This window comes from Stenella coeruleoalba (genome assembly GCF_951394435.1).
Source record: "Stenella coeruleoalba genome assembly, chromosome: 4".
NCBI classification, from domain to species: Eukaryota; Metazoa; Chordata; class Mammalia; order Artiodactyla; family Delphinidae; genus Stenella; species Stenella coeruleoalba.
Genome location: NC_137149.1, coordinates 82,695,195 through 82,721,162, shown reverse-complemented (window position 1 = coordinate 82,721,162; position 25,968 = coordinate 82,695,195). Strand labels below are relative to the sequence as shown.

General features: G+C 37.9%; 1 protein-coding gene across 1 annotated transcript in view; it reads left to right on the top strand.

Annotated features, from left to right (window-relative positions):
* Nucleotides 1–7,087: 7,087 nt before the first annotated feature.
* Nucleotides 7,088–25,968, top strand: part of LOC307185497 (uncharacterized protein) — a gene marked incomplete at its 3' end in the record, with an annotated part of 133,056 nt that continues 114,175 nt past the window's right edge. The window contains exon 1 of the mRNA XM_079919812.1: nucleotides 7,088–8,194. Within this exon, the coding sequence (XP_079775938.1) occupies nucleotides 7,704–8,194 (491 nt within the window). The 5' untranslated portion in view covers nucleotides 7,088–7,703. The remainder of the gene's footprint in view (nucleotides 8,195–25,968) is intronic.

Genomic DNA, 25,968 nt, shown 5'->3' with positions numbered 1-25,968 from the left:
GAAAGGCAAAATGAACACTGAATTGCAAAGGAGTTTCTCAAGGAAAAGAGAACCATTTTCATAACTATGATCATAGAATTCTATCGAATGCTTGTGGAAAGGCAGAAAAAGCACTTAGCTGATTATGCTTTTAGTAAAAAAGAACAAACTGCCTTCATTTTCCCCCTAATTCTTCAAACAAAATGATTCTTATGTTTTTGAACTCCACAGTTATTACCAAGCCACAGTCTCTGCCCTCAAAAAGTACATAGTTTAATGGGCAGGAGGAGATAAAAACATGCACTGAATATAGCATCAATTATAAGCAACTAGTTTAATAAATACAACTATATGTGACAGAAAGATTAATTTGCCTGACTGGTTCAAGGATAGAGCCACGGTTTGCTAATCTGTGACTGTGTGTGTGTGTGTGTGTATCGTGAAGATATGAAAAGGCATTTCTACAAGTTGGGGCAGAATGAACAATTACATGGAAAAAAATGAAGTATATAATGTGTTTGGGGAATAACAGTTGTATGTTGCCAAAGAGAGGAGTTTAGAAATGAGTGGTAAGAAAAAGGTAGAAACAACAGAACAAGGATTCTGAATATTATGGATTTCATTCACTGGCAATAGAGAACCATTAAAACGTGTGTTTTTCATTTGTTTATTTAGCTGGAGACTACCATTGTCAAATATACATACTGCAAAGATTACTTTGATGAAGAGAATGGTAAGAAAAGGTTGCTGAAATCATGGAGATCAGTTAAAAGGCTAATGCAACAATGCAAAGAAAAGGGTGGGTGTTTTTCTTTTCTCCAAATTTCTTCAAATTGAATTTGGCCTCTGCAGACCCATCAACAAAACTAAAAAATATTGCCAGATCTTAGATAATTATGAGTCTTTCTGTTATAATTCAGGGGAGATCAAATGTAATTAAGCTGAAAGAGATAAAAGAAAGTTTATCCATGTCACTTATGGGGAGACCAACAGCACAATAACCTTGGCAGAATTACATACAACATCAACAATGTGTAGTATTTCGAAAGGCTATCAAATGTAAGCAGAAATCACCCTGTAATCTAAGGTACTAAGTACAAAAATTTGCCTAAGGAATTTCAGCTGCCTTTGTGAACTTAACAGGGCAAGAATGGGATCTAGTGCATTTGCTCAACTAATATTAAACTAGAAAACTTGAGAGGCAAAGCTTGGAAGACCACAGGGGGGCACTTTTACTGAAAGCAACATCATTCATTATGAAAAAGGAGCACCTCAAAATACTTCTGAAGGAAGAAAAATGTATTTTTCTATGATCACTTTGAGAGACTTCTTTTTTCAGTCATATTTTGTCTGATGGCAGGCATATGAGCTTAGCAACATGAACATTCATGTGGCTATGGGCATCTTTAATGGAACATTCTTTTAATCATTTTTGAAACCACCTCTATCACTGAGTACTACCTCGGTATGAACTTTTTGTTTTTAGCAGTTGCTATATACATTGATGATTTATTTTAAACTTTTCAACTCACCTTTATCACAAACACTGGGACTTTCCCAAAGCCTATTACAGAGTAAACCTTACTACAGGGGTTGCTTAAACATCATCAGTGAAGGTATTTTCACCCATCAGATGTTTCTACAGCAATTGCTTCTGCAATTATTATCAAGCAAGCTCCAGTATGCTTAATGCCACAAATTGTTTATGTAGCCTCTTTGTGTATCCCAAAGAGAATATATACACTTTCCTAAAAGCTTTCTAGAATCTACTGGCACCTCATCCACCTCAGATGACCTTAAATCCCAAGGTCATCAGAGAACACTGAAGAGAATAAATACAAAAACTGTTACAAATTTCTCAACACCTACATACATATAAACTTCCCTTCACTTACATTCGTTTTTCTCTCCTTTGTTCCACTTTCATTAGAAGAGATGTTCTATGTGCACGTGGAAGCTGTTAAATTTCACAAGGTACCCAGAGCTAAAAATGAGTAGAAAGCAGGGCACCTTCAAGGACAAGCACTTCCAAATCATGGGGCAAAACTGGTACACTCTTTGTGTCTCATCTAATACTGTTCCCCAGTCATCTCTCTTGACTTGTGAAACTTAATGACATGAGAGACAACTGAATTTAGGACAAGATTATTAAATATTGCACTGGATAAAGATATTTCTTTAAAAATTATATATATATATATATACATATATATATAATGTTTCTATTTGAAATGGACTTTTTTTGTTGTTTTTGTTGTTTTTTTTTTTGCGGTACGTGGGCCTCTCACTGTTGTGGCCTCTCCCGCTGCGGAGCACAGGCTCTGGACGCGCAGGCTCAGTGGCAATGGCTCACGGGCCCAGCCGCTCCACGACATGTGGGATCCTCCCGGACCGGGGCACGAACCCGTGTCCCCTGCATCGGCAGGTGGACTCTCAACCACTGTGCCACCAGGGAAGCCCTATCTTTTTTTAAGATGTATTTTGTATGTTTGTTTTATGTTATGTGCTTTTCAAGTGTCTACTTCTCTTGTGAAGTAGGTATGATTATTCTGTTTTTGCAGATAAGAAAACTAAGGTTGAGTCTGATTAATCCTGGTAATGAAGTGTAAGTCCAAGAAAGCCCTTAGCAGACCACCATCACTGGTCTGGCTAACGTCACCATAAAGCAGTGCTGCAGGCATGACAGCAGGTCTTAGACATCATCTCAGTGACTGAGCAGGGAGGAAGGGACCCAGCTGTCACTCACCACTGAATCTCCCTCAATTCTGGAAAATCGAGCCTGGAACCAGTGGCAGAGGTGAAGTGCAGAGGAATCAGCAGTTCAGTGACCTCATTCATGACATTTTCCAGTAGTATCTACTGTAAAAAGTACTTCATATATAATCAAATAAATGACACTGTGAAAGTTATTTTTGTGCAGAAGACTGCCATAAAGAAGGTAAATCAGGAAGCAACTTGGTGGTATAGAAGTGGAGAAACTAAGTAGTTTGATGTTATTGAAGGGAATTAGGTACAACAGCAGCTGTTACAGTCAGTCCCGTACATAAGAACAAGCTCCATTCCGAGAGTGAGTTCTTAAGTCCAATTTGTTTGTAAGTCCAACAAAGTTAGCCTAGGTACCCAACTAACACAATCGGCTATATAGTACTGTACTGTAATAGGTTTATAATACTTTTCACACAAATAATACATAAAACACAAACACAAAAAATAAACATTTTTAATCTTCCAGTATAGTACCTTGAAAAGTACAGCTGTACAGTACAACAGCTGGCATACAGGGGCTGGCACTGAGTGAACAGGCAAGAAGAGTTACTGACAGGAGGAGGGAGAGGAGGTGGGAGATGGTAGAGCTGAAGAATTGTTAGCAATGGGAAACGGAGGGCAAGCTGCCCGCGACAATGTATGCCAGACATGTGAACTGACTGCGTGATTGGACATACGAACACATGTTCACATCTTTGAAAGTTCGCAACTTGAATGTTCATATGTAGGGGACTTACTGTATAGATGGTGTTCCAGTTCAAGGCATTAACTACGTAGCAGATCATGACCATCATAGGTGTTAACCACACCAAATTACCAACACCACCACCAACATAATGAGAATGGGAAAAAGGTGAATTCAAAGACTGGCCCCAGGAAAGCAACCCAATAACGCCATCCTTACTGCAAACAGTGGTGATTGTCACCTTGCTAGATGTGAAGACACTATGACCCTCAATCATGATATACTAAGCCTCACTGGGCAGTGATGGAGGGTGCTGACAACCATGCCATGGTTAAGGTAAAGGAAGTAGACCAGTTAGACACTAGGGTCACAGATTAATGCTCTGCAGAGGGCCTCTTTACCAATGACAGCCTAAAGAGGGCATCAATAAAGAGAATGAGTAAAATGGAGAAAATGAAACCCAGGAAAAGCAGCCACCTCAATTTTGGTACTGCTACATCGTCAATTACCTGCCCAGACATCCAGAAAACTATAAATTACAAGATGACGAAAAGAAGAAATGTAGCACATTAATCATCTGAAAAAATTCTTAGCCCAGAAAACCCTAAACTTAGCCAAGAAAACCTTAAATTCTTGCTACTCAAACTGTGATCCAGGGACAAGTGTCATCAACAACTCCTAGGATTTTGTTAGTGATGCAGAAAACTCAGGCCCCACTTCAGACCTACTAAATCAGAATCTGCAATTTAACAAGATCCCTAGGTGAACATGTATACACGTCAGGCTTAAGAAGCACTGCCTTAATTCACAAGAGGGCAAAAAGTTATTAGCATCAGATCCACCAGATGAGCAAAATACTTCTGCTCTGAGGCTGTGCAAGGGATTATTGATTAGACGCTGCCTTAGCAACTTTAACCTCATCCAGTTTTATCATTCAACTGGAAGTAACTGACATAAAATTACAGCAATGAGATTTGAGCTAAAGGAGATGGAAAGAGCTCAGATGTTAGAAAAATATTTAGAAGTATAAATTTCTAAAGACTACTATCTTTGAAACCTTTCAGTTGATTCAATAAATCTTAAAATAAAAAGTAAAATAATAATATAAGAAAAAAGTATATGAAAATAAGTAATCCTTTTGTTATTCTTGGCAACCAAATTTTCCACGTAGGAGACAGACTCTACAGATATAAGATTTAAGATACTAGGTTAAAAAAAAACAGAACCTCAAAACCCCATGAACTTCTAAATTTGAATTGGAACTATTGTTATGAACTCATGATGCATATCTTTAAAATGTAATATTCCTTAAATATAACAAATAAATGCAATGTATGATTCTAATATGGATCCTAGATTGGAAAGTAATTGCTATGCAGGATTGCTAATTAGTTCAAATTAGAATAATTGAGCTAGCAAATGTCAAATATAGGATATATTTTAGAGAATACTATTTTATCATTATTTTAAATTTGATATTTCTAATATGGTTATCTATGATAATATTCTTATTCCTAAGAGACATATGGTGAATCTAGGAAATGTACAGGATAAGTTGCTGTATGTGAAAGCAAAGATGCTATCAAACACAGCTGGAGTTGCATCATAAACTCCCTTGAAAAGGTTCCCACAAGGTCAAAGGTGGAAAAATACGAGTATTGATAAGAATAACCACTGCAATATATTAGAACATAATATAGCTAATTCTACGAGTTTGTAAAGATACAAAAATATATATTTTTAAATTCCCAGTCTTCGCTTTAGGAAGATATATAGAATTAACTTGTTGTTTAAAAACTGGTAAATGAAAGGAAATAACCAGACATTTATCCTGACAACGACATCAGAGACAGCCAACAAATTATTGAGGACATGTTTCTCTCTATGGAAATATTGCAGCTAAAAAACACAGAAAAAAACATAGAAAAATACCATTTTTCAAACTCCTAATGAAATCCTGAATTTAGGCAATGGTAATGAATGGCCACTGGCATCATAAAAACAAAGACAACTAGCTAATTTGTACCTCCTGATGGAAGTACACAATCCACCTATGAAGCATTCTTGCCAAAAATATCTAACCTGAATCTAGTTCCAGTTCCAAGAAAGAAAGAAAGGAAGGGAGGAAGGGAGGGACGGAGGGAGAGAGGGAAGGAGGGAGAGAGGAAGGAAGGAAGGAAGGAATGGAAAATAAAGAAAAGGCAGGGAAAGGAAAGAGACAGAAAGGGAAGGAGGGAGAAGATGAACAAAAGAATGGAAATGAAAATTTTTTAAGTACTTGCTGTGTGCTCATTGACTAGATAACTAGAACTGTCTGCATTACCTACATAGCAGAAGTTCTGTTATTGTATTTATATAATAATGTCTCTGATAATATTTTTTTTTATGTCTAGATTTTTTTAAGGCACCTTTAGATTTCACGTTCTCATATACAGTCAAGTTGAACAAGTTGCAATTTTTGAGAACTACATTTTAAAGTTGCAATTTAATTTTTAAAATGATTTTCAAGTGTCAAAAAGTAAGCACCTGTAAATTAAGGACTTAAATAGCAACAACAGCAATACCAACGCTAAAATCAATAGTGGGAGTATAAGAAGGATAACGTTTGAGAATTCAGTCATTGAACTGAATGAGGAAACATGAGCTAGGCCTTCAGAAATAACAGATGTTATAAGGAAGTTGAGAGGGAATTTTAGAATTAATATCAAAAACAGGTCAAGCTTGGATGTTCAATAGAGACAAAATATAGCCCATATAAAATATTTGATCAGAATTTTATATAGAGAAAACTGACAAATGATAATTCTCTACTTTCATGAATTTTCACAAATGTAACCAGCACCCAGCTTAAGAAAATAAGCAGCACCCTAGAAGCCCTTTTCCTGGGACTGATGAAAGTAAGAACCAAAAATGGAAAATCAGCATGATGATGTTACCTTTAGTACAGGATAAAAAGAAGAGAGAAGTAAAGGAGGTAAAGACGGAAGGAAGGAAGGAAGGAAGAAAGGAAGGAAGAGAGGGAGGGAGGGAGGCATGGAACACCTGGGGGAAAACACCACCTTCCTATCCACCCTAAGGTCTTGAAAAATTTCATTTCTCAGGGAGTGGAGGGAGGATTTGGACTGGATGTTTCCACCTCTACCCAAGGTTCTCTGCAGATTAAGTACCAGCAGAAATGCAGTTGGACAAACACACAAAGCAGATACATTCAGACTTGCCTCATCCAGATGGAGCTGGAAAAGATGCAGATGGAGCCGAGTCACAAGAGGGCTTGAGTGGAACTGGAGCGAGCGTCCAGCACTAGTGCCAGGGGTCGGCATCTCGAGCCTGACCACAACAAGCAGCTCTTGACACGCATTCAGCAGCTTCAGGAACAGGAGGCCGAGGTGGACGAGAAGATGAAAGAGCAGCTGGAGCGCAACAGATTGCGTAAGCAGAGCCTGGACGCAGCCAGCGAGAACCCGCGGGAGAAGGAGGGCCTGGCAGAAGCCAGTGAGACCATCAGTGCTTTAAAGGGGAAGATCTCGGAATGGTAGTCGAGTGCAGAGCTAGGAGGTGCAGGTGAAGGTCCTAGAGTCTGAGAAGCAGAAGCTGAAGGTGCGTGCAGCTGGCCTTGCAGCACACACGGGCAAAAAAAAAAAAAAAAAAAAAAGGCCGGAAGCTATTCAGAAAATTTAGGAATTCCAGGCCGGCCAAGAAGTGAGAGCAGACCAGGAGCATAAGATTAAGGATTTGGAGGGGCTTCCCTGGTGGCGCAGTGGTTGAGAGTCCGCCTGCCGATGCGGAGGTTCGTGCGGGTTCGTGCCCCGGTCCGGGAAGATCCCACATGCCGCGGAGCAGCTGGGCCCGTGAGCCATGGCCGCTGAGCCTGCGCGTCCGGAGCCTGTGCTCCGCAACGGGAGAGGCCACAACAGTGAGAGGCCCGCGTACCGCAAAAAAAAAAAAAAAAAAAAAAAGATTAAGGATTTGGAGCATCAATTATTCCTGCTGCGATGCTGAAGAACAGGAAGTCTGAGCGGTGCCGCTGCGCAAGATGGCGGGAGCTAAACGAACTGAGGGAAGAGAAGCCTCCCCGCCGGAGAAGTGCGAGAACAACAAACAGGCTGCTCAGAGAAAAACCGGAGGGGCTGCAGCGAAGGCTGGGACGTCAGGAGATGCAGGAAAATCTGCTGAATCTGGAGCCAGAGAAGGCGAGGCTGCTGGCGAAGCTGCAGAGCTGGGCGAGACTGGACCAGGCCCTGGACTTGAACATTAGGACCCGGGAGACAGTTCCATGTTCTTTGTTGGGTCTCAGCAGAGAGAGCTTGCCCTGAAAGACAGGAGCAGCTCCATCACCAGCAGCGTCCCGGGCTGGAGAAGGTCAGGCAGCTGTTCGAGGACGTGGTCCGCCAAATCAGCAGTCAGCTGCTGGAGGAGAGGAAGAAGCGGGAGACTCGGGAGGCGTGGCCCAGAGACCGGAACTCGTCATGCTGCTGAAGAAGGTGAGGAAGACGAGGCCCAGAGAGCGACTTGGCCGGAGCCCTTAGCAAGTAAGGGGCAGCCTCCCGCCTTCGTTTCTTACCCAGACCCTGTGCAGTTTCCCTTCCGGGTGCACTTCTGTCCCTCAGAATCCCTGCCTTTGCCTTTGAGCATCTCCCTTCCACCTTCCCACCTGTACTTGGGCGGTACCTTGAAAGGAGCAGCTCCGTTGCTACCCGCTTCCGGCCGCCATCGAGTGGATGCTTCGGAACATCAAAAGTGCTTTCTGCGAGACAGTGGATACAGGTCTGTCCATTTATGATGCTATGACTTAAAATTAGGAACTTGGAAAATGGTGTTAATTGCCTTTCTCCCCCAACAATTAAAAGAATTGCGGCTTTCAGGGGCTTTAGGGCGGGAAGGTGAGCAGTGGTGGGAGCAGGTGCCCAGGCTTGGAACAGGGCTCTGCCCTAGCATTAGACGGGGCTTGGAGACGCCTCTCTTCCTTCTTCAGGTCTTTGGAGTCACCTGTGCTTGCTGCTGGGTGGGTTTAGGTGACTCAGGCAGCTCCTGATTTTCTTTGTCCCTCAGATGCCCTCTAAGCTAGGTTCCTTCTCCTCCACCTGTTCAGAAGGCTCGCATACCCTGTCTTCCGGAGCACACCTCAATCCTTTCCTCAGTCCTCGTCCTGTCACTCCTCCACCACAGGCACAAGGCTAGGCTGCACCGGCCACACTGAGCTGTCGTAGGCTCGTTCCAGCTGTTTTCTCCAGACTTGCTTGATTGTGCACCCCTTTGTAAAAAAAATGTGCAGTATGCACACCAATATGTGCACGTTCATTTTTAAAGCATGCGTTTGATCCACGGTCCATAATTAAATATTAAATAATTAAATATTGAATACATTTATTTTGAAAATTTTTTACAAATAAAATTACACAAAGATTTTAAAATGCTTTTCTTGTTTTAATTGAAGTGTAATTGACATATAGCATATTAGGTTCAGCTGTAAATGTAATGATTCTATATTTGTATATGTTTTGAAATGATACCACAGTAAGTCTAGTTAACGTCAGTCACCATACATAGCTACAGTTTTTTTCCTCATGATGAGAACTTTTAAGATTTCTTCTCTTAGCAACATTCAAATATACAATACAGTAGTATTAATTGTAATCATCATGCTGTACCTACATTCCCAGTGGCTTATTTATTTGTTAACTGGAAGCTCATACCTTTTGACTACCTTCACCCACTTTGCCAGCCCCCAGCCCCTGCCCCTGGCAACCACCAGTCTGTTTTCTGTATCCATGAGTTTGTTTTTCTGGATTGTTTTTCAGATTCCAAATATAAGACAGACTATACAGTATTTGTCTTTCTCTGTGTAACTTATTTCACTTGGCATAATGCCCTCGAGGTCCATCCATGTTGTCACAGATAGCAAGATTTCCTACTTTTTTATTGCTGAATAATATTTTGTATATAATATTTAATTATATATGTTATATATATCACATATTCTTTATCCATTCATTGTTGGACACAGGTTGTTTCCATGTCTTGGCTATTGTAAATAATGTTGCAGTGAACATGGGGGTGTATGTATCTTTGAGTTAGTGTTTTTATTTTCTTTGAACAAATACCCAGAAGTGGAATTGCTGGATCGTATGGTAGTTCTTTTTTTTAAGTTTTTAAGGAACCTCCATACTGTTTTCCATAGTGGTAGCACTAATTTACATTCCCACCAACAGTGTACAACTGTTCCTTTTTCTGCACATCCTTGCCAAAACTTTTTATTTGTTGTCTTTTTAATAATAGCCATTCTGACATGTGTGAGGTTAAATCTCACTGTGGTTTTGATTTGCATATACCTGATGATTAGTGATATTGAACATCGTTTCATGTACCTGTTGGCCATCTGTGTGTCTTTTTTGGGAAAATGTCTATTTGGAATCTCTGCCCATTTTTAAAATCAGATTTGTGTGTATGTGTGTGTGTGTGTGTGTGTTGCTATTGAGCTATGATGCCTTCTTTATATATTTTGGACATTAGTACCTTATCAGATCTGTGATTTGCAAATATTTCCTACCATTCTGTAGGGTGCCTTTTCGTTTTGTTGGAGGCTTCCTTTGCTGTGTAACAGCTTTTTAAATTGATGTAGTCCCACTTTTTTACTTTTACTTTTGTTGCCATTGCTTTTGGTGTCAAATTCAAAAAAGTATATATCTCTAAGGCTAATATCAAGGAGCTTACTGCCACCTATATTTTCTGCTAGGAGTTTTATAGTTTCAGGTCCTACATTCAAGTCTTTAATCCATTTTGAGTTAATTCTGATGTGTGGCGAAAGATAGTAGTACAGTTTCACTGTCATCTGCAAATAGTGACAGTTTCAATTCTTCCTTTCAAATTTTGTATGTCTTTTGTTTCTTTTCCTTGTTTAATTGCACTGGCTAGGACTGCCAGTACTATATTGGACAGAGTGGTACGAGTGAGCATCCTTGTCTTGTTCCAGATCGTAGAGGGAAAGCTTTCAGGTTTTCACCATTGAGGATGACATTAACAGTGGGTTTGTCATATATGGCCTTTATTACACTACGGTACATTTCCTCTATACCCACTTTGTTATGAGTTTTTATCATAAATGGATGTTGAATTTCATCAAGTACCTTTTCTGCTGTTATTGAGATGATTGTATTATTTTTTATCATTCATTTTGTTAATGTAGCATATTACATTGATCAATTTGCTGTTGTTGAACCATACTTGCATCCTTGGAATAAATTCCAATTGATCACAGTGTATGATTCTTTTAATGCATTGTTGAATTCAGTTTGTTAATATTTTCCTGAGGATTTTTGCATCTATATTTATCAGTGACATTGGCCTCTAATTTTCTTTTCTTGTAGTATCCTTGTCTGGTTTTGGTATTAGGGTAATGCTGGCTTTGTGAAGTGAGTTTGGAAGTATTCTCTCCTCGTCTATTTTTTGGAAGAGTTTGAGATGGATTGGTATTAATTCTTTGAATGTTTGGTAGAATTCACCTGGCCCTGGACTTTTGTTTGCTGGGAGTTTTTTGGATTACTGATTCAATTTCCTTACTAGTAATCAGTCTGTTCAGATTTTCTTTCTGCATGATCCTGTCTTGATAGGTTATATGTTCTAGGAATTTATCTATTACTTCTAAGTTGTTAGTGTGCCAAAGATTTAAAACTGCTAGAAGAAAGCACATCCCTCAGGAAAAAAAAAATCACATTAAATCACGTTCTGAGCAAATATACACCTTATTCTGGCTCAAGGAGAATGAAACACATAGTAGAGTCTTTTTTTCAGAGTTAGCTCCAAAAGTTAACTCCTCCTCCTTAGCTAAGGAGTGTCAACAAAGAACAACAAATTTGGTGCCAGTTATATAAGACATACTGGGAGACTAAAATCTAAAGTGTAATAGCATATTCCTATTCATTCTTAAATAGGATTGTGCTTCTACAGGAGACTCCATAAACAAATAATGCTATAACTTACCTGATACTTATGTTGATTCAGCTTCTGATATGAACTGCTAAAAATCCAAAACAAGTATCAAAATGTTTCAGCATGTCAGACTCAGCAGTCAACACAACTTTGATGTTTCTACATTTTATCTTATCTGCTTTGTAAATACATCAGTCAACTTATGAGTTCTACATCCTAGTATTAAGAGTCTACTGCTACCTGACAGCCAGCTATATTTCTAAAACAACCTTTTCCCTAGTATTTCTAAACTTCCATTGATCAAAACACCCAAGCATATTCCTCAATAAAAGTAGACATCTGTTAATTCAAGTATACTTCACAAATGCTGAATTGTTAAAAGCTCCTTTACAATTCAGGAAGGCAACTGTGATTTAATAAGTAATAAACCACACAGAATTTTTTTTTCAGGGAAAACATGTAAAAAATAGGCGGGTGAATAAACTGGCAAGATGTTTTCATTTACTTAAGTGATAACCTTGAAATAAGCTAAAAATATACCCTGCGAAATTGATCTAAACTGAGGAAATGTCATTGTATAACTGTGGTTATGAATCACCTTCCCATGACGTAATATGACAAAGATTGTGTGTACGTGAAAATCTGCTTAACACAATGAGAAGGGAGATTAAGCTTCTCTATCTATTTGAAAGCTATTTTCTCAGAAGTCTATATATTGGAAAATTTTTTTCTTTTATAAAATGCATTTATAATTTTCAGTAAGAAGAAACCATTCAAAACTCTTATTACAATGGGGAATTTTTAACTCCCCAATTTTTTTTTTTTTTTTTGCGGTACGCAGGCCTCTCACCGATGTGGCCTCTCCCGTTGCGGAGCACAGGCTCCAGACGCGCAGGCTCAGCGGCCATGGCTCACGGGCCCAGCCGCTCCGCGGCATGTGGGATCTTCCCAGACCAGGGCACGAACCCGCGTCCCCTGCATCGGCAGGCGGACTCTCAACCACTGCGCCACCGGGGAAGCCCTTTAACTCCCCAATTTTATGCTACCTTTTATTAGGCTAAAAATTAACTTTATATATCTTTTAACTAGCCCTTTTAAAGCTGAAAATATCTATCAAAAATCTACACAATACAGCTTAAGCCTGTATAATAGTCCACTATGCCTAAAAATTACATAATAAAGTTCCTTGATAATAGATTCCATCATAATTAATGGTGCCAGAGTACTTTCAAGAAAATAAAGCTAGATTTTACCAGTTTGATTTCTCTTTATTAACAAATTGATAAACAAATATTTATATTATTTTTTTAGATAAATCCATGGCTATTTTCTTTTTAATATATATTTTTAAAATGACACACTGGGAACAATATGCATCTTATTACTTTACAACGTACAATAACTTCTACTTCTGGCTATATAACGGCATAACTGCAATCTTTTATACTATATTTTACAAAGTTAAAATTGGCCTTCATTACAGATCATTTAAGAAGCACATTTCTATTCTACTGGAGTCCAGATTAGAAGCAAGTTCAAATGGATTCTGCCCTGTTCCCTTCTTCAGGGACTAAGCTTCCGCTTTATGTACTATTATACAAAAGCATGTCAAAGTTCTCTCAACCCCTATTCTATTGGCTTTGAGGATTAATTAAATTATTAATACACTAAAATAAAATCTCTAGACACAACAAGGCATTCATTGCTCCAAACTGAACAATCAGTTGGTAGTTCACTGGGTGCTAGTAACAAAATATGCGTATTGGCCCTGAGTTTGTTTCCACACGGATTCATGGTATTTTGACCTGTCCAACCACACCTAATCTCTCACCCATCTTGTTTGCCACAGTTAAAGGGCTCAGTTTTCTCTCTCCAGTTCCATAGAACCTGAATTTCCAAGGCACTGTTGTCACTTCTCCTTTTATGTAACTTCCTCAAACAATTATCAAATTTCTACTTCTGAAAAACTCTTCTTAAAAAAACATGCATTTGACGGGCTTTCCTGGTGGCGCAGTGGTTGGGAGTCCGCCTGCTGATGCAGGGGACACGGGTTCGTGCCCCGGTCCGGGAAGATCCCACATGTCGCGGAGCGGCTGGGCCCGTGAGCCATGGCTGCAGAGCCTGCGCGTCCGGAGCCTGTGCTCCGCAACGGGAGAGGCCACAGCAGTGAGAGGCCCGCGTACCGCAAAAAAAAATAAAAAAAAAAAACCAACCCAAAACTCTATTCTTATTTTATATATTTTGAACTGAAATTAAGAAAGAAGCAAGGGCAGAACACAGATGGTGATAGAGCCAGTAATCAAACTCAGTTCTGTCCAATTTTAAACTTCTTTACAGTAGACTCAATTTGTTTGATCAGTCCATTTCACTTACACCACAATAATGGAATACATGAGTAATTAACATTTTCATACCTTTCATTTATTCTTTTCTGGTTAGCAGCTAACCGGGATAATTGGAAGTTTTAGGTGACATGAACGAATCTACTCCATAGAAAGCAATTTGCGTTAGTTACAAGACTAAGGTTGAAGAAACACCCTAAATAAATGAAATATATAAATAAATAAAAATATTATCTAGCCTACTCAGAAAAGCCTGTAGGGCTTCAAGTTTAAAAATAAGATTAGTCTGCAAATGATATTCACATAAATTGCAAAGTAAGATAGGGGTTAGGATATGAGACAACATTACAAACATTTGTTTTTCTAGTATATTAGAATAAAATGAACATTAAAACAATATAAATCAGTTAGCATCTTAAGATGTCAATTTTTTTCCTATTTTCCAATATTTTACTATTATTTTTTCTTTGCAGAGAGAACTGTATTGGATGGAAAGAATAAAATTTCATTCCACGTACTTTACCTTGGCCAAATACAAATGACTTAGAATGGTGTTTATCTTATTAATCTAAATAGCATTAGGGAGGGGAGAGAAATGAACAGAAGTACAATTCTGATTTCTGAGTCTGCAAATGGAAATACTTATCAAAGACTATAGTCTAACCGTGTGATCCACTGAATAGAAATAAGGGAACAATGTGCGCGATTTGTTAACTAGGTGTTTCCTATGAAATGTAATTGTCTACTACATCAAGCAAATAGAAGTATGCTGATTTATTCACTTAGTTTCATCTGAGAAATGCCTTAATTCTTTTTATAATTTATTTTATTTTTATGATGCTAGTATATATTCTGAAGAAAGAAAAAAGAAAAACATGAGCTATTTTCTACAAATGATTTTAAAATTCTATTTTGGACTTAAAAAATTTATTTATAATAAAGCTAATTCCAGTAAGGAACTATTAAAGTGTTTCTAGTGGTATATTCATTCTCAACCACATGACAAACACTTTTTAATACAACATGATATTTTAGGGTCAGGTATAAATAAAAGTTAAGCAATGCTATTTACTTTGTGTTATGCTTCCAAATTGCCCTCTGTCGGGGACAACATGTTATAATGAGCCCTCTGTAGTTCTTTTTTTTTTTTTTTTCCGGTACGTGGGCCTCTCACCGCTGTGGCCTCTCCCGCCGCGGAGCACAGGCTCCGGACGCGCAGGCTCAGCGGCCATGGTCCAGCCGCCCCGCGGCCGTGGGATCCTTCCGGACCGGGGCACAAAGCCGCGTCCCCTGCATGGGCAGGGGGACTCCCAACCGCTGCGCCACCAGGGAAGCCCCCCTCTATAGTCCTTGACTACGGTAAACTCTGCAGGCAGGAAGCACACTGATCCGGTCACTACTGTATCAAGGGAATAGATTCATCATTAAATTTACATGTTTATGTATAAAGAAATTATTCTACTAGTTAAATAGATGATTCTAAAAGACAACAAACCAAATGCCAACTTACAAAAAAATAAAACAAGCTCTGAGCTAAAATCAGGACATTTGATCTCTTATTTTGTCTTACAAGTTTTGTTTATCTAAATAGTTGCTTAGATAGGCTTTTTTACGTTTGCTTCTTCTCCAAGTGCTAAGCAAGACTCTTTTTTACAAGTCTCCATTCACTGGTCATCACTTTGCAAAATTACTTTACACTGTGACATAGTTATGAGTTAATTGGTTTGTAAACTCTGCTTTAATTCTTTGATCACTTGCTTACTGCTCTGCTTTTGTCTTCACTGTCGATCAGAGATCAACCTTAACTTTTCCCAGGTTATAATTCAAAGCTGTCTTGTTGGATGTCAAGTCAACCATATATCAAATTTCAAAATTAATACTGTACACTCTATCATATGATTCTGTGTCTTCCTCTTTTGTCTGAAATGTATTCCCTATTTCCATTTATTACATGGCACCTTATTTATTAAAAGTGCCAGATAGTATGTTATCTTAATGAATTAAATTCATTTATTTTAAAAAGGCAATTGTAGACAGAGCAGTATTCAAATAATTTTATAGGAGTTTCTTTAGGGGACTATTGTGTGTAGAACATTCATAGAAGGAGATGGGGAGAAGACTAGGGGCATCAGAGTAGGGGCAATGAAATCTTGATAAGGGAAGCAGATTTGAACCAATCTGACTAACTTCAGTTCCTTCACAGCTGGTCTATGACTAGATCTGGATATGCAATTAAGGTGTTGGGTGTGTGTATGTGTGTGTGTATGTATGTGTGTGTGTGTGTGTGTGTGTGTATGTGTGTGTTTGCAGGGGACAGTGAGTACATAAATCAATCTTTCTTCTCACCTATCAGAAAAAACTTAACAGGTAGCCAAAAAAGAAGAAAATGATAAGTATATTGCATTTTAGTTTTATGTCTCTTGTAATTAAAATTGACAAACAAAAATATACACCTTCTCTTATTTATGGGTTAAGATTTAATTCTCTGAGGCCAGGAATGGCAGAGATAAACATCTATACTTATGTGTAGTTTGTAAGACTTTTATTTGAAGCAGGCTAAAAAAAAATAACAATATTTAAAAAGGAATTTCTATGGAAAAATCTCTGATGTACAAGAATTCCAAATAATTTATGTAGATATCTCACTCTGAAGGGACATCCTTCGGAAGACTACAGTATGGAAAGAGGTGGGGGAATTAACATTACAGTAGAAAAATCAGACAAACACTACCTCAGCCAGGCAATCAAGGTCAACTTCAACATCAAAAAGTCATGTTGATAGTATGTATTCTTGATATGATGTAATAAGAATGGCAGTTTTCCTATTGGTCTTCCTCATTAAAATCCATAACCAGTTTAATTGTGAGAAAACCACCAGACAAATCCCAATAATGGGATATTCTGGAAAATACTTGACCCAGTACTCTGAAAAACTCTTAAGGTCATCAAAAACAAGAAAAGTTTGTGAACTTGTCACAGTCAAGTGAGTCGTAGCTTTGAGACATGATAACTAAATGCAATGTGGTATCCTGGATGTGATCTTGCGGCATAAAAATGATATTAGGTAAATCTTAGAAAATCTGAATAAATCATGGACTTTAGTTAATAATAACGTATCAATATTGGTCCTTTAATTATAAGAAATGTACCATACTACCGTGTTAATTATAGGGAAAAATGGATGTGGATAATTATTTCTATAAATCTAAAGCTATTCTAAATTAAATAGTTTATTTCTAAAAAGCAATATCATAGTCAAATGATAAATTACATATACATATTTATTAATTTCATTCACTAAAACCAATAAATAGATATCACTCTGAGTTATATACATGAAAATATTTTTCAGTGATTATCCTTATTGATATCATTCAAATATTTATCAAATCTCTATATATGTATATTTATATCATATTTTCTCAAATATTTCACCATAAGTTTGATGTCAATGTATACAAACCAAAAAAGGTCAGGTGAGATTGTGTATAGGAGGTTACCAAAGTATAGTTTTGTTCCCACCCTGCCCACCTCCATTTTCTTATTTTGAGGGGAAAGACACACAGACATAAAATCAATTGAGTGTGATGCAGTGAATATTAATTGACATCTACTAAATATCAAGTGTTTATGAATACTGCAATGAAAATAATGCAGTCTTCCCTCAAGGTGCTTACAGTTTAAAAATGACAAGAAACAATCACACCACATGGTGTGATTCTACCATGATGGGAGTAAATAAAGGGCCATTATGGGAAGACACACCAGGCCAGCTAACCAGTTCTGGGGTTGGGGGGCGTGGTTGTCTAGAATAATACTGACATCCAAAAATTTTGTTGGAATTAGCCAGACAAACTGGTTGAAAATTATTTAGGCAAAGAAAATAACACATGTAAATTTCAGGAATAAAAGCAGGGCTTATTCAGGAACTGTAAATAGTTCACTGTCTCGAACATAGAGAATGCATAAGAGATAAGGTGACGTTGGGGAAAGAGATCATACAGAAGGGATCTTTTAACATTTGTTGAAGAACCTGATTTTACCTTCATGGCAATGAAGAACAAGTGGAGAATTGTACCTTCCTTTTTGCCTTTCTTCCTTCCTTCTTTATTTAATCATCAAAGACTTTTCATCAAGAGAGTAACATGAGAGAATTTCCTTAAAAATGAATAAACCACACACCTATTAGAGTGGCCAAAATCCAAAACACTGACAACACCAAATTCTGGTGAGGATGTAGAGCAACAGGAACCCACAGTAGTTAATGGTAGGAATGCAAAATGGTATAACCACTTTGGAGACAGTTTAGCAGTTTCTTATAAAACTAAACATACTATTACTATATGATCCAGCAATTGTGTTCCTTGGTATTTACCCAAAGAAGTTGAAAACCTAGGTCCACACAAAAAACCTGCACATGAATGTTTATAGAAGCATTATTCATAATTGCTAAAACTTGGAAGCAACAAAGGTGTCCTTCAGTAGGTGAATGCATAAAGAAACTGTAGTACATCAGTGCAATGGAATATTATTCAGTGCTAAAAAGAAATGAACTTTCAAGGCATGAAAAGACATGGAAGAAACAAATGCATATTTCTAAGTAAAAGAAGTCATTCTGAAAAGGCTATATACTTACTGTATGATTCCAACTAGATGACCTTCTGGAAAAGGCAAAACTATGGAAACAACAAAATGATCAATGGTTGCCAGGGTGTTAGAGGGTAGAGAAGAAGAGAGGAATGACTAGGAGGATAACAGGGGATTTTTAGAGCAGAGAAAATACTCTGTATGGTACTCTAATGATGGATCCATGTTATTTTACGTTTGTCCAAACCCATAGAATATACAATCCCAAGAGTAAACCGCAATGTAAACTATGGACTCTGGGTGATAATGAGGTGTCAATGTAGATTCACTGATGGTAACAAATATACCACTATGATGGGGCATGTCAATAAGGAAGGAAACTATGCCTGTGTGGGGGCAGGCAGTATATGGGAAATAAAGTCTACTAAAACAAAACAAAGCAAACAAGAAAACAGCACCAAGCCTGACCCCCAGTTATATATCTCCTGGAATATAAGGGAAATCTCTATACCTTACTCTCAACTTTTCTGTGAACCTAAAACTTCTCTAAAAAATGAAGTCTTAAATAAGTAAATCTGGCTTTATTGTGGAGAGTAGACTTAGAGGGTAGAAAGACTGAAGAGAGTATGGATAAAGAACAATTAATGGATTAATTCAATTAATGTTTTAATTAATCATGGCCTGAATGGAGGGATCAGCTAGCCATGAGTTGAAGTCAGGGGAAAATAGGGTCAAAAGATCTGAAGAGATTTGCATAGATTTAGTGAGTCACTGGCTCCCTCAATGTTTTATCCTCACACCAGGAATCAAAGTCTTGACATAATTTACAAAATCTTTAGTTCACCTTGTCCTTGCTAATATATCAGGTTCATCTAATATGTTCTCTATCACTATGGTCATCCATCAATACTAATTGCCTTTCTGTTCTGTGAACGTGCCCAGAAATGTATATATGTACATTGGTTCTTTCTTCTTTCTGGAATAGACCCTGTTCCTTTATCTTTGCATGGCTGACTTCACCTGACAATGATCTTTTCATCTTAGATTATCATTTCCTCAGAGAGACCTTTCCTCAGTGATTCCTCACCCACCCTCCATTCACACCTGTCACAGCACTCTTATTTTCTTCTTTGGAATTATGACAGTCTGAAATTATTTTGCTCATCGATTTACATGTCTATGAGTTCTTTACTTCACTAGAATGTAAGTTTCATGAGGACAGAAATATTTTATGTATCATATAGGGTCTGGGAGGTACTCAATAAGTGTTTGGTGATGGATGTATGAATGAATGTAGAAGATTTAGCCAGAGAAAGAGGAGGCAAGAATGACTCTTAGATTTGGCTTTAGCAACTATTTGAATAGTTAAGCAATTCAGTTAAACTATAGAGGAGGATGAGTAAGTTTGTGGGAGAGGAAGATGAATTCAATTTGAGATGTTTTCAGCTTAAGGTATTTATAGGACAACAGAGAATAGATGTCCATTTGACATTGTAGATTTTCCTGGTTCACAGCAAAAGATTTAGGTTGGGCATACATTTGAATAAGAACAGAAAAATCATAATTGTCCATCAAAATTCAAGTTTGATTGCACTGAAATATTATATTAAATAAAGTTTCTATCTGCTAAGAATGGGATTTGAGTTTGCATCCCAGAAACTAATAGTCAAAACAAGAAAAATATTAGGGATCTAAGGGCCACATTAAATTTTTATTTGATATTCTCAAAACAAGTTTTTTAAAAAATTTTCATCTAATTCCTAATTCCTTTTTCTTCCCCCTTTTACTGTTATAAAAACTGAGTGAAATAGTAAGGCCATAGCCCCTCAAGGTCCTGCCTATGATATGACATTATACATATATATATGTGGAAAGAGGTGGGGGTGGGGAGAGAAGGCATGCTGTCCATTTTTGAGAGGGAAATCTAGTAATTGTGCCTTGGAATATTTACCCTTTGGCAGTGGAGCTCATATGGTGATAAATATTTTCCCTGATGTGTGGAAGGCCCACGACATGAAAAGAAGAGTGAAGACTAGTAGGGTGAGAAAAAGTAGAGTGCTATGAGCATTTTTAGTAATTGTACTTGTATTTTAATCATGTGACCCAACTCTTTAGATGTAACATAATATGGGTAGAATACAACACCACTAAATAAGGCGTAGCAGAAGACTGATATTTACAGATACCACCAAGACACCAGGCAACCTGTGACCTCACAACAGCTCTGCAAGGTATTGTTAGCATATGTTAGAGATAACGAGATTGATTTCATCAAGATTAACTTCACAAAGCTAGCAAATGGCTGATTTGTGATTTGAAAGAAGATATATCTGATTTCATAGACTATGTTCTTAGCACCATACCATGCTGCCTCCCTTGTCAAACTTACTTCCCCTGCGTTAACTTTTCTTTTTTTCTTTTTTTTGTGGTACGCGGGCCTCTCACTGTTGTGGCCTCTCCCGTTGCGGAGCACAGGCTCCGGACCGCAGGCTCAGCGGCCATGGCTCACGGGCCCAGCCGCTCCGTGGCATTCGGGATCTTCCCGGACCGGGGCACGAACCCGTGTCCCCTGCATCGGCAGGTGGGCTCTCTACCACTGCACCACCAGGGAAGCCCCCTGCGTTAACTTTTAAGTCCATCCAACATATTTATTGACTGCTTACTATGTGCTAGGCACTGTGTTAGAGCTTGGGAGACATAAATTAACTAAATAGACAAATATTTTTCATCTCGTGGTTCTTATACATTAATGATGAGCAAAGTCAATGAGAATAATTAATACATAAATTAGGTAGATTATTATAAGGTGATGATTGCTATAAAGCAACAGATTTAGGTAAGGGGAATATGCATGCTGGGATAGGGGCAGGAGTTGTAATTTTAAATAAAAATGTCAGAATAGACCTCACTGAGAAAAGTGACATTTGAGCAGCAACTTGATGGGAATAAACGAATAGCAATGAGGATATCTGGGAGAAAGGTGTTCCTGGCAGAAAGAATACTTAAGTGCATATGCCCTGTAAAAATCAAAGTCCTAGCAGAGAATACATAGTTCATTCAAAATGGGTAACTGGAGAAGAGCTTAATAAAGGGACTATTTACAAGTGTGTGGACATTGTGTAGGGAAGCCACAAGGAAAAGCATAATATCCTAGGGCTAGTGACACAATGAGGGGATGAGAGAGCAGTTAAGGTAAGACAAAAAAAGCAATGTAGAAAGATCACAGCCTCACAGGAGCTCCAATAGCCTTTGCTTGAGGAACTCAGTCCACTTGCACTGAGCCCACTGGGAAGGAGCCAGGGTTAAAACATGTGGACCTCTACCCTCTTTCCCCCTGATCCTGTCTTGATGATCCCCATTGGCTGAACAGAGAAAGGTGGAGAAACATGAAGAGAGGATCTAGATAGGCAAACCAAGTTCTCCAGCCCAGGTCTTAAGGTCAAACACATGCCTGTCTTTTCCAGCAGGCATAAGCAATTTGAGCAAACTGAGTGAGAGGGAGAGTGGTAGGAAAAGAGTGTGAAATGCAGTAGATGGGAGGCACAACAATCAAGGAAAGAGTGAGTTTTAATTTCGATTGAAATTTCAGTTTGAAATTACATGGGTACATATAGCTATTGATGATGAAATTCCCAAACATCCTTACTAATTTTATACTTTACATGAAAAGTGTATTTCTCATTTGAAGAATTTGCAGAATTTAGTAGCTCTTTGAATGGAAAGAAAGCCAGAAATTCTCTAAAAAGAAAAATAACTAATTTAACATTAAAAATCAGTATTGCACTGTTTAAGACTCTGGGCCCCTGTCACAAGCCAGCTTATACTGAAATCTGTAGTTTCTATTTTCAGAGTATGTGATTTACAGTGTTGACCTAAAACAGACTACCAGTTTTTTCTCCAGTAAAAATAGGTTTATTTGTGATCAGCAGATCATTGCAATTTGGGGTCTGCAACCAAGACAAGCCACATGCAAGTCCCCAGCAAAAATGGTGAGAAGAACTCTTTTTATAGAGGGAAAAGGAAATTGGGAGGGCTCTAGTAAAGAGTCCATGGCTTTTCATAGGCTGAGTCCTTGCCAGGAAAGAAGAGTCTTTCTTCTTCCTGTTGGGCTCTGCTGTAGTCACAGTGCATGAGAACTCCCCATTCTGGCCTCCTGACTGTATTTAATTGAAGTTTCTGTTTATTCATTTTTTTACATTATTTACTGTAACCTTTCTAAGCTGTAATTTTATCATCTAAAATTTAAGAATAATAATAGAACAGTTTTACAATGTTGCTATAATGATTGAATGAGTTAATATAAATATAAAGCAGTTATTATAATCCCTAGCACATTTCTAGAAGTCTAAAGACAATATTAGTTTGTAAGCTAAAATATATTTCTTAATCTTCCTCCAGAGCTTCACATAGTACCTTTCAGAAATTTAAGAATAACTCAAGGAAAGGAGATATCCACCCATGCTATACCTAGTAGTGTATGATGAGATCCAACATAGAGTAGATAGCCACTTTTATTTACCAGACATTTTTCTAAATATTTTACAACACTGTTGAAGTGCAAGAACAGCTAGAATGAAGGAAAAAACATTGTGAGTAGACAGTAGTTTCATCCAATCTACAGGGCAATTAAAACAATTCAAATGTAAGCAAGTTCACATTAGCATGTGCCTTTAGGAACTTCTGAGTTTTGTCCCAAATCCTGGCCTATAATGTGGGATTTCCTCTATTCAAGTAAAAAGTTACAAAGTGTGTCACATGAAGTGTTGGAAACTCCATATACATGGGGCTGCTCATTTACCTGGGGATTGTCTCTCTGTGTTATTGTTTTGTCAATTGAGAACCTAAGTGCCTTTGAAGTATTCCCTTCTGACCACTCATTTTGACATAGAGCTGCCAGGCATCATCCATCGCAATAAGTGACAGTCCTAAGATTAAACTATCATTTCCTTATGAAGACTGTGAAGGTACTTTTACTTATAATTAGTATGCATGCTTTGACGAACCAGACATTTGCAGCACTCTTTCCAATAAAAAGACTAATTAACTATAAATGAATATTTATAAGGCAATGTAGTGCCTGAATTTGACTATACATATAGAAAGATGATTCCAAAAAGAAAAACAATAAACTAGGGTTAGCTGTCTTTCTGGGGTTAAAAAAAAAAAGTTTAAATAAGATCTGATCTGTTTTTTCTTTCCTGGTTTGAAGTATTTTATTTTGGGCTTTTAAATCTTTATTTAGGAAATGCTCTTTTGACTAACACAGATTTTTCTATGTAGACAGGTGGTTGCACTGGCTGACTATTTATGTCTTAATTAAAAAGCATTGTCCTGAGTGGTATGCTGAATATATTCCATATGTAAAAGGAAGATGTATTTGAATTTTATCCAGCCCTAAGATAGATAGATAGGTAGATAGACAGATAGACAGATGGACAGATAAAGCCTAGTATCATTTAGAAGGTACCTCCAAAACCAGATGGAACCTTGAACATGGTATAGTAGAACCTAAGGAAATGCATAATAGCTCCATTAATGTTGGACTACAGAACAACTTTACATAGTCTACCTTTTCTTTGTTATTTTATACAGATATACAGTATCAATATTATAAAATCTAATAACACCTTTTCAGTCTCAATATGTAATATCATAATCACCCTATTTACTGCAGCAATTGGCTCCCTACTACAAGTCCCCCTAGAACCTTCTTGCTCCTTATACTACTTCTTAGTTTTTCCCAAACACTGTTGAGTTCTAATATAATATTTAATTTGCCATTTATATATATAGCATAAACCATACAAGTCAACATAGGTAAGCTAACTTGGACATTGAGTAAAAATCCATCATAGAAATCTGCATACCCTTTAGGATTCTTCTAGACTATGAGTTATTTTTAGTATTTTCCCAGCATTTTCCTCCCTCTGTCCAGGAACCACTGATCTCCTCCCTTCAACCCCAACCTCTGGGCTTCATTGTACAGTGTTGGTAATCAAATGTAATAATAGTAATACAGCATGGCACTAATAGTTACTAAGAATACATTCCAAAACCTTTATCATCCTCTTCTTGGAACTTTTTTCATTTCCATCATGACCACCACCAAGAAGTTTTCTTTTGTAAAACATGTTTTACATAATGGTAGTGCACAACGATGATGGCAGAGATACAATGAGGATGGTTTCCTCTAGGCATTGAAGTCTCGAAAGTAGAAAAGACACCAATTTTTGCTTACCATTTTACTTCTTTCATATCACATACTGCTTGCGTATGGTATATAGAGTGAAGGTATTCTGGGAAATTTATTTGGCTCTGTACATTAGCTAGGTGACTGGTTCAAGTAGTCACCTCTGCAGTATTGTTACAGCAGGCAGATAGCTAGATATGAGCAAAGAGGAGGGGGTGGGACATGGGCCAGGTGGCAGGAAATCACACATCTTGTAAACAGGGGGGTCCATGGGCAAAGAAAAGCAGCAACCTTCAGACTGACAGGAAACCACACATTTTGGGGTGATGAGGGTCCTGGAGACAGGCAAAGAAAAGTGGGGAAAAACATGAATCTCCTGCATCTGAATGTAACCTGTTGCTCATTATGCTTTCGTTACAATAAAATTAGCCTTGCAGATAAGAAGTACCCACCGTGCACTAATGCCATGACACTTCAGATAAAAGCTAAATAAGGACAAAAATCCCTCCTCCCCTCAGGAAGGTGGAGCTGGGATGAAAATCAGGAAATACGACCCCCAAACTCCTCCTTCCCCAATGAATATTCTGCCCCTTCATTTGTATGCCCCTCATAACCGGCTTGCCAGAGAAACCCTGGATAGCTACTCACCTGTCTGCCCTCTGCTTAAATAAATGCTCACTTTACTTTCTTGATCTCCCTGTCTCATCTCTGAGTTCTTTCTGCAAGAGATAAGAAACTTGCCACCCCGGGAACAGTATTACCAGTGTAAAAAATCACTCTATGCTCTTTCAGGACTGCAGTGGATAATCCAGGTCATAGATAGCAAATCCTCAAAACCACAGACCTACTTCAATTGACATATGCAATATATTTATATATGTTAATGTGTAAATTTTAATTGCCAGCTTTATCTAGAGACATGTCCAAGTCCTAGAATGGACTGAAAGAAGCTATCAAGAAAAAAGAAAAAGGAAAAGAAACAAACAGCAATAAACACTCCAGATTTCTCTTTCCAAACCCAGCTATACTGAAAAGAGGAATTCAACTCCAACTAAACATGAACATGATGAGTTCAAGCAACTGCCTCCAACAGGATATTCAATCCTTTTACAGACACACCTTGGGGGGAATCCAACGCATCTTTAATTAATTTAATTAGACACAATTTTGTCAATTAACGTGATAAAATGGAGCTACCTATGGGCTGCCTGCTTATGTGCTCAAGAGCCCTGCTGCCTGGCTCCTGCCTTTTCAAAAACCAGCTGCTAATTATTTGCCAAATTTATAGGTAGTGCTTTTGCTAAGGGTGGTGTATTTGTTGAAACTATAACATGTTTTCAGCTGACTTTCAGCAATCTAGAATTTCCTGTCCAGTTGTATCTGTTGTATGTTGTAACCTCTGTATGCCTTCATTTTCACATGCTCATGAGAAGTGTTGGACTTGGTATATCATGTAGGTAACAGAAGAACTAATAAATATCAGTCCTACCATG